Source organism: Nothobranchius furzeri, chromosome 8 (genome assembly GCF_043380555.1).
Source record: "Nothobranchius furzeri strain GRZ-AD chromosome 8, NfurGRZ-RIMD1, whole genome shotgun sequence".
NCBI lineage: Eukaryota > Metazoa > Chordata > Actinopteri > Cyprinodontiformes > Nothobranchiidae > Nothobranchius > Nothobranchius furzeri.
Window position 1 is genome coordinate 77,748,170 of NC_091748.1, and position 10,000 is coordinate 77,758,169.

General features: G+C 43.8%; 2 protein-coding genes across 4 annotated transcripts in view; one reads left to right on the forward strand and one right to left on the reverse strand.

Annotated features, from left to right (window-relative positions):
- The window catches only part of cyldl (cylindromatosis (turban tumor syndrome), like), a 35,990-nt gene extending 29,036 nt beyond the window's left edge, over positions 1-6,954 (reverse strand). For both annotated transcript variants that reach the window (XM_054751986.2, XM_015971222.3), the window contains exons 1-6: positions 6,421-6,954; positions 5,755-6,209; positions 5,406-5,678; positions 2,209-2,287; positions 1,962-2,131; positions 1,659-1,824 (exon numbers count right to left, since the gene is read on the reverse strand). In XM_054751986.2, coding sequence (XP_054607961.1) covers positions 1,659-1,824; positions 1,962-2,131; positions 2,209-2,287; positions 5,406-5,678; positions 5,755-6,192 — 1,126 coding nt within the window. In that variant the 5' untranslated portion in view covers positions 6,193-6,209; positions 6,421-6,954. The remainder of the gene's footprint in view (positions 1-1,658; positions 1,825-1,961; positions 2,132-2,208; positions 2,288-5,405; positions 5,679-5,754; positions 6,210-6,420) is intronic.
- A 111-nt stretch (positions 6,955-7,065) lies between these two features.
- The window catches only part of zc3h3 (zinc finger CCCH-type containing 3), a 95,655-nt gene continuing 92,720 nt past the window's right edge, over positions 7,066-10,000 (forward strand). For both annotated transcript variants that reach the window (XM_070554349.1, XM_070554350.1), the window contains exon 1: positions 7,066-7,188. In XM_070554349.1, coding sequence (XP_070410450.1) covers positions 7,143-7,188 — 46 coding nt within the window. In that variant the 5' untranslated portion in view covers positions 7,066-7,142. The remainder of the gene's footprint in view (positions 7,189-10,000) is intronic.

Here is a 10,000-nt window from a genome sequence, read left to right on the forward strand (position 1 = left end):
GACCGCCCCAGGGCGGCTGTGGCTATGTAGTAGCTTACCATCACTAGCAGTGTGTGAATGCAAGAGTTCACGCAAGCGCTGTATAAGTTTGATGATGATTATTATTATTGTTACTATTATTATACTTCTATATGTATGGTGCTTGCTAGTCAGGCTGTAGCCTTCTCATGTTTTCAGCCATAGCGTTACTATGGTTACAGAGGCACATTGTTTAGGGGGATTATAGGATAGCCTACACAACGCTGAGACACGCGTTGCCTGAAATTAATTTATTCATATTTCGAGTGGAAAGTGGAAAACACACAAGTATTCCAATGGTATTACGAAAGTAACTGTATTCTAAATACCATGTTTAAAATAGTAACTGTAAATGAACACAGTTACTCATCTTTAGTATTCTAAATACATAAATTCAGTTACTCCCCAACACTGCCTGCAAAGAACTACATATCAGTCTGGCACTCTAATGGGCTCGACACACGGGAGGCGACTTCGCCTCTCCTCCATTCATTTTCAATGAGACATGCGGGACAAAGCGATAATGGCGGGTCTCCCTCCTACCAAGCGAAACGCGAAAAACGTGCGCGTGAAATTTTGCGCTCGTGCACGTGTCGTGCACAGGCAACCCAGCGACGCAATCCAAGAAAGTTGAAATATTTTCAACTTTTCATCGCTGTCGCTCGGACGAGGACCAATCAATGGAGGTTTCATTCACTGACCAATGAGCGGACGGGATGCTCCGTACACCTCCGAGCAAACATGGAGTTGATATTTTTTGTGACAGATTTCCAAGAACTGTACAATATTTCTACCAAAGAAAAAAGAGATATTCACAAAAAGGCTGCGGCGTGGGAAAATGTTGGTGCCTGAATTAACTCTGAACCGCTTAAATAACCTTAATTCCCTCCAACCTGACACAGCCAATCAAAACAACGGAAGATTCGATTTCGCCATGGAACAGAACGCGTAGACGGCTTTGCCGCTGGCTGCTGCCGCGAGTCGCCTCCCGTGCGTCAGGTAATAAAAGCGACAGCGACGAATTTAGCTGATCGCGGTCGTTTGTCGCCTCCCGTGTGTCGAGCCCATAACCACTGGACTGTGCTGGCCATTACGTGCATCTTTATAGACAGGATTCATGGTTGTTACAGCAGTGTTTTGTCCCCAACGCAGAAGTAATTTTTCCAAATATCCATTATCCATTGGTAGAGGTTTAAAGACATCATCTGTGACATAAAGGTCCCATTCTCAACTGCTGCATTAAATCAACCGCTCTAATTCCGCGAAAATGGAAATTAGTAGCCTACTTCCAGCGGAGGCAGGTTTAAGAACCGAGACCAAACTCGAGGGGAAGTAGAAAGGCCTGATTACAGAGGTGGGCTACTTTCTCCGGGATGCAGGAAAATACTTTACATTGAAGCTGAGGCAGGAAAACGCACGAATGCAGCCACAATGGGTCTAGGGGTCATTTTTCATGAGGAAATGACATCACATAGTAAAACGCTACAAAACGTGAATTTTCCATCATATGGCTCCAGCAAAACATATAAAGGATTACTATTTTACTGTTGTAGACAAATTTAAGAAATAGCTACAGCAAATTCGTTTTAATGGTTCTGCAAACTTGTGTTTATTAGTGACATCTCAGAAGCTGTACCTACCTAGATGTGGAAAGTCTGGAATCTTCTCACTGTGATTGGCTGATGAGGTCTGAAAGCGGGAGTCAGGACGGCAGGATTTCAGCTTCACAAATAAAGCTCTCTTCGGAGGACAAGTGAACATTCGCTTTCCTTTAAAGGTGCCATCACTGACTCCATAGTCTTCCTCCTACGGACGTATTTAAGACAATACTTAGAAACTTCCCATTCATGGAGATATTTAATTACGTTCATATTGCACGTGATAATAATAATGGCCTATTTGTATTTGTGGTTCTAAACATAAATATCAGTATTTAAATTTACCAGCTCAAGTCCAGCACACACACCGTCCCGATCAGGCAGAGTCCCAATCCAGCGGATCATTCCATACCCGTTTCCAGAAGCTAGCGTCACCTCTACCATAGAGTTTAAACCCATGTGCACATCAGTGAGTGTTTCCAGCGGGGGAGTCTCCATATCCATGCTCTCAGGCTCTACGGTGGAATAAATTCGTCAGCATCAGATTTAATACAGAAGATAAAAACAGCTTTGTGTAAAACATCATTCCAACCTGAAAGTATCTCTCCTTTAGCAACCATTTCTAGAGGAACTTTGATTTCTCCACCTCTTTTTCCAGTCGCATCTGTGCCCTAAAAACACAAATAATGCTGATGTCTAAATGGAAATGTTATTTTTTATAGCAAAGCCCTGGATCTCATCAGATTCTATCAGAGTAAATAAAGACAGTTGGAGGTGGAGTAGACAACCCTGGAAAAAGCTGCTCCACCAAGCTACATTTTGGAAACCCAATTCAAAGTTCCTACTCCATATTTTCAGGCTCCTACTCCCACGTCCCACTTCCAGAATACTGAATACAGAATGTTGGACGCAATGCACACAGTCACACTCGTTGCTAGCAACTTTTCTGCCATAATTCCTATGTAATGCACCTATGTCACAGCTGCAGAGCCTTCAGGCTTCTGATGGATTTCTGATGTTGGTATAGAATTCTCCAGACTCTCCCCACTGAAAAAGAAGTCACTGGTACCAAGATCGGAGATCCAGTGGGGAGTTCTGGGCTTATTACACTAGAAACCCTCTCTGCTACTTCTGCTGAGGCTACAAAACCTCATAACAGTTTAGCTAAGATAGCTACACCGACTCTGGCTTTGCCTCCTTTTCGCGTGATTTGGAATCGTAGCATGTCCAAGGAAGATCCCGCCTTTCTCACCTGATTGGCTAGAAGGGCACTCCTATGACTGGCAACTTCACATATCAGAAAACCATCTTCCCTCTTTAATAATAATAATAATAATATTAATAATCAATTAACTTATATAGCGCTTTTTAGAGACACTCAAAGACGCTTTCATGCACTCACATTCACACACTGCTAGTGATGGTAAGCTACTTTGTAGCCACACATTGGCTACCTGTTAAAAGAAATAGAAATAAAGCTCTTAATAATCAAACTCCATCATACATCAGTGACCTGATTGTTCCATATGTTCCAAACCGAGCACTTTGCTCTCAGACTGCAGGTTTACTGGTGGTTCCCAGAATATCTAAAAATTGGATGGGAGGCAGATCTTTTAGTTATCAGGCTCCTTTCTTGTGGAACCAGCTCCCAGCTTTAGTCCGTGAGGCAGACACCTTGTCTACTTTTAAGACTAGGCTTAAAACATTTTTATTTGATAGGGCCTATAGTTAAAATCTGATGTTAGCCTAGATCTGGACAAGTGGGGGAGTAGAGGGAGGTGGAGTGTACAGTCGGTAAAAACGGCTCTCCCTTGCCCTGCCTCCAACATGCCTCCATCTAAAAGGCTAGGTTATCCAGAGTTATCTCTGTAGTTATGCTGCTATAGGCTTAGACTGCTGGAGGACACATGACCACTTTCTTCTACAATCTGCTCTTTAACTGTATTATTTCCTGCTATTTCAGCTGTTAACTTTATTTTCTCTCTAAGTGTTTTTCTCCCCAGAAGAAGCTACAATGATGTTCTGCTGAGCTGTGGTGGCCTCATGGAGGGGGCCATCGACTAGCACACTGCTGCTAACCACTTAAACATTCTCTCTCTCCTGATAATGACTTTTTACTCTTTGACGTTGGATGTGCTACTACTAGTTTACCCGTTTAATTATAGATTCACTAGGATAAATACAATAAAGTTTATCTCTCGCCAAATAGAATATTTACTAAGAAATCGCAATATAAATGTGTGTGTGTCTGCTCTGTCTTCTCCATCCCCAGTGAGTCGTGGAGGATGGCTGCTTATACTGAGCCAGGATCCTCTGGAGGTTTCTTCCTGTTAAAAGGGAGTTTTCCTCTCCACTGTCGCTATATGCTTGCTTAGTATGAGGGTTGCTGTAAAGACTCTGACACTAGTCAGTGACTCGATACAAGCTGCTGGGTTCCTTAAATAAGAAACTTTTTTCTGATTGGCTTAATGAACTGACCTGTACTGGAATGTTTATTATGTGAAGTGCCTTGAGACGACTCTTGTCGTGATTTGGCGCTATATAAACTTGAATAGAATTGAATTGTCGGTAAGCTACTTTGTAGCCACAGCCGCGGTCTGACAGAGGCGAGGCTGCCATTTGGCGCTGTCGGCTCCTCTGACCACCACCAACACAGGCAAGTTGGGTGAATTGTCTTGCCCAAGGACACAACGGCTGAATACCTCTGGTGGGAGCTGGAATCGAACCCATGACCCGATCATGAGGCAACCCGCTCTCCCTCCTGAGCTACTGCTCCCCTTTAAGTGCAGACTGTCCTCCTGCCATGAACAGAACAGCTGTTTTGGGAAATTTAGAAAAAAATAAGTGAACTTACTGCTATAAACAACAATTCTGTCCTGTTTTGCAAATATTTTTTTCTTTTAGTATAAAAATAAACATTATATGTTAACTTATAATAAATCTTGTTCGATTTATCACACTGTTGGACTTTAAATATGTTGGCTCTCAAGCATCGAGGGTATCTTATTAAAGCAGAGTACATAGGATAAACACGTGTGTCTCACCTGGGTATGAAATAGAATAAAACTGCAATATTTTTCTGTTTGTCTAATGGAATAATGAAAACGGGTGAAAAATAGGTCTAAATCATAATCAGCTTTGAATTAAATGATACACATTTAAACAGATGAGTGATGTGTTCTAACCTGCAAGCAGTAAAGACGTAAGATAGCCTGTAGTAATAAGATAACAGTTCTTGACAGCCAGCAGATATAAAGTCAGTCTAAGAGTGTGATAAATGCAACAAGATTTATTACAAGTACACTTCATTTTAAGTTCTTTTATAAAATAAACTGAAACTAGTTTGTTGCACAACAGGACAGAATGGTTATTACAGCGCTAAGTTCACATAAAAAAAAATCTCAAGAAGCACCGTGACTCTGTGACCGTGAAGACGGTTTGCTGTTACATGATATAGCCAATCTTAGGAGAGCCCTTTCAACTAATCGAAGGCGAGAAACTTGGACTCCAAATCCTCCAATTCCAAATCACGCTTCCTGTTCAGCTGCTCAAAGCCGAGAACACAACAGTAAAGGGGTGTGAGCAGAGGGGGGAGGGGCGGTTTGATGGATGGATCAGGATCCAACCAAGGCGAGTGGGACATTCACAATGATTGGAGGTTTTTCCTGGGATGCCCAATGAACTGTTTAGCAAGTACAACCTAAAACGTAAGAAGCAGCATCATATTTACATCTGAATCCGATTTATGTATTTGACTAGAAGCATTTCTGACTCAGGAATTTTACTTACTGTGGAGATTTTCACAAAAAGCGCCCCACCTTCCTCTTCCATGTTCAACATTATCCCATGTTGGCACTTTTCTTTTGTAAAGTAGGTGACTTTGTCTCCTGGAGAAAGGCCCTCAGTTGTTTGTTCCGCAGGAGGCTCAGGTTTGGTGGGAGAGTTGTAAATCACAGGTCTGACTTTGCAGAACGGGGCAAAAATGCCACACTTTTTGTCACATTTAAAAAGTTCTTTATAACTGATGCTCCCATCAGTACTTCCTTTCCCTCGGTCGATTCCCTGGAGAACAAGAACAAGTTCACACTATTCACACGAGCACTTCTATCAGATGGTACTTATGAATAAAGGTACACACCTGTAGTTCAATTCCAAAGAACCTCCCAGTCATCGGGGAGGAAAAACTCGGCTCTACCAATGGTCCAATATAGCGAATGGTACCTCTCAGACGATCTCCGTTCTCCTCCGCTACCACGGAGGTTCCAACTTTCATTCCTAAAGCTGTTTGAATGGCTTCTGGGCTCCTAAACCATTTGATCTTTTCATCATCATCTGAGACAGCTAACAGGAGGCCAGCCTCGTCGGGAGTCAGACACTCCATGCAGTTTACATCAATATCATAACTTAAAGATGAACTTGAAAATGGAGTAACGTTTAATGTTTTGATAGGAGCAGATTTTGAAATTCCTGATTTGTATTTATGTTCACGGATGAAACAGATACACCCACGTTTGATGTGTTTGGGAAATTCGGGTTTTTTGGTGACGATGAAGAACCTGTAGTTCAGTGAATCCATGTTGTGTCCGTAGATGTCTGCAGAAACACACACGAACCGCTTAGAACAGTTTAGAACTACACATCGGCGAGGACACTGTTTGACAACACCGAAGCTAGGTTGCTAATTAGCATCACAATCCACTAAATAGCCTAAACTACGTGAAGTAAAAATAACTATAGCGTCTGTTAAAGTCTTCCATAACCATTCATAGAGTCTAATATGAATTATAGTTTTTGTTAGTTTTACCGTCTCAACTTTTTCGTTAAGCTTCTGCTGTTTCTTCGCACTTTTTAATGTCCAACCAGCTCCCTGAAGTTTTACTTCCTCTTTCACTTCATGTCGCTTTCGCAGTAGCGTCACTCTCCGTTTACAGCGCTCCAAACACAACGAGAGAGGGGAGACACGTTTTAAAAGCTCGTAAATAACTCGTGATTATTTACGCTTCATCCAGGGTGCGTTTGTTCCTATTTAAACCGATGGTTTAAACGCACACACGCCAGTAGTTTTCCAAGTGACGATACTGTTTTAAACTGTTGACCGACAGCAGCTCGCGAGACCTACGAGGGAATTAGGCCCTCGGTTGTGTCTTACAGAAACCCCAACATGATGCGTGAAAACCATCGTGAAAACGCAAATAAGTCATTTGTCCAAGCGACGCGTTTAGTTTGAGATCAAATCAAACAGAAAAACACGATCACGATCTGGCCATAGTCCTATGCAAACAAATAACAAATATAAACAATGTCTCTGTGAAAAATAATTTACATGAAAAAAGCGTTAAAGTTTTAGAAAATATATAAAAAACAAGCAAAAAATAAAAACTAAAATAAAACATACGTTCCCTTCTAACGCATCAAAAACGAAACAAGCGCCTTAAAGTCCTGACTGAGGGTGAAAAGTTCGGAAGCGTACCCCCGTGGTCGGCCGTTATAGGCTACGTCATCAAAATGGCCGTTTAAGTCTTAAACATGGAGGAGAGAGAAGCGCTGAAGAGGCAGATTGAACTTCTACAAGGTAAAACTTCGGTACCTAGAACTCTTTGTTGGTTTATTCGTCATCATAGAGGAACATATAACTTTAGTTGTGTGCTGTAATCTCCGTCGTGTTGATGTCGTCTGTTGTTAAACTGAACGTTACCCGTTAGCTTAATGTTAAGGTTCAGATGTCAAAAACAACATGACTCCAGTCTGAATGCGCCTTGTTTCGTTCGTATGAAATAAAATAACATTTCCGGGTTGTGCTGCTGTCGCGTTCTGCCTCCTTTAAACGCAAGAAGACGTGTAGTCGGAGCAGATACATGTCTGTGTTGGTTTCTGCACGTTAGTTCAAGCCGGGTTTCAGTGACCGTTTGCCACGTAGTGTCCTCATAACAAGAAGACAGATTTTCTGTGGTGACAGGATGGCACTGCTATATTTGGACCGCTGTGGTAATGGAGTCCATCACCAACCCCCTTCTGGACCTCCTTCGTGGATTAGTCAATCAGCATCGCCCTCCAGTACACCTTGCAACACCTGGCTTCTGTTTGTGGATTTTAGCTCAGGATTCTAGCCTGGCAAGCCAGACTGGGCCATTCACATCTGTACCGGGTCGGCCCGGGCCGGGTAGCCCTAGTCGGTCCCGGCCTGGCCCGGTTGATTCCACACATCCTTGTCTTAAGCCCATGTGGGCTGATTCTACCCACCAATCAGAGGCTTGCTCTAATGGAAGGTGTGAAGTTGCTGTCAGCAGTGGGTGTGTTGGCCCTGGTCGGCCTGAAGCAGACCCCCTCGAGAAGAGGGCTGAGAATGAGCCTTGGTTGGCCCGGGAAAATACCAGGCCACCCAGATATGTAAACAACCTACGCTACCCGGCCCGGGCCGACCCGGTACAGATGGGAATGGCCCATAAATAAATGTATTTAGTCTGGCAACGCTCCATTGACGGCTCTCGGTTGTGGGGCGGGTTCTACCATTGTCTTTCAAATGATCTTCGCATTCCACTGGACAATGAATGTGACCTAGGCCGTGTTCGAGTTGAGCTGCGCCTCGCCTGGAAAACAGACGAGAGCAGACGGAAGCAGCAGGGGGAGTGGCTGAAAGCCAGCGTTTAAGTCGGACAGATTTCCCTACATGTGTAGCTCGGGGGTGGCGATGGCTGAAGATATCGCGTTAGAGTTCATACTTGTTTAATTATTTATTTTAATTCTGGTGGCTGTTAGCAGCTGAAACACATCCTCACGTGCTTGTGGATATCATATAATGTATATGAAGACCTGACTGTAATAATAAGTAAAGGTTATCAGCTGTAGCTTCAGTGTGCTCATAGGAAACGTGACAAAAGAACACAAAACACATTTGTCTTTATGGCCTATATTGTTGTCATCATCAACGTAACATGACTTACAGAATGCATGTGACCAACTAACATTTCATGTTCTACCACCGGATGTTTGGATCAAAATGTGAACCAATCAGATCTTAGATCAGGTGAGAGCCAGGCGTTTCCCGTCATCCTCTAGGTTTTGCAGCCGAGGGAGAGCAACTGCAGCGCCTTGCTCCAAAACCTGCGGCCGCCTTGATCTCACGAGGTTATCGTTGCCTACGTATGCATGACGTCAGAGCAAGTCGGACACAAATCGAACCGGCATGCACCGCTCGCCGATCACCGCTGGTCTAATCTGCGCAGAAATGGCTTATCTCGAACACAGCCATTCTCTTGTTTCACTCTGTTGCATCATCCCACCACCAGACATATAGAGTGCCCTGATTGGCCCACAAAGCGGATAAAGCTCTGTGATTTGTTCACTAAGCAGATAGAGCACTATGATTGTCCCACCATTATGGACCAATCACAGCTCTTTATGTGTTTGAAACCCCTCTAGAGAGCTGTGATTGGCCAGCCAGAATGCTTTTAGGGGCTGCAGAGGTTCCAGTGGAGCGTTCCTAGACCAAACTTTGCAAAGCAAGAATTTGGTCTAGTTCACTAGGCTATCAGGATTCCACACGGTGGTTCCCGCTGTGCTTCAGGACAAGCTCTTCCAGCTGGATGTCCCCGAGTCCACCTGCAACAGACGAGGATGGGGATATTTGTCTCTGATCCTCTGACCAGCAGAACTAGATCCCTCAAAGCTGCAGTTTTTCCCCACAACTTTTCTACCTGTTCAGAAACAGCTGCACCTCCATCCTTTAGTTTGAGAGGCTCCGTGGGTGACACCACTCTCATCAGCCTCATCTCTGGTGGGGACCAGTCCAAATACAAATGAGAGATTGACCACCTGGTGGACTGGTGCAGCCAGTAGAGGTGGTGGTGGACTTGCTGAGAAAACAACCCCACATGCATCTATCACACGCTTGGTTTTCTGGTCTCCACCCTCACTCACAACCTAAACTGGGAGCTGAGCATCAGCTTTCCCTCATCAGAAGCACAGCAGAGGACGCTCAGCCTATTGAGGAAATTCAGCACGGTGCAACGAAGCACAGTGCTTCCACTCAGCTGGGATGGAGTCCATCTTCACCAACTCCCATCACTCCTCCGGAACCAGGAAGTGGGCAGATCCCTCTCATCCCAGACTTAATCTTTTTGAGGTGCTTCCTTCTGGCAGGAGGACAAGGTCCATCAGAACCAGAACAGCTTTTTCCCTCTGCTATTGGACCCATCAACAGGAAGCTGACAAGTCAATTAGGTCATCTAAAGACTTAAATAGCTGCTCTAGACACTTGATTACATTTACATAAACACACAGTGTCTATGTTGAACTTTTTAAAATAGATTAATGATTAAACTATGTTAGAAGTACCCTTTGTTTTCCCGAGATTGCTGTTTTTTCTATGATACCACAGCTAAATC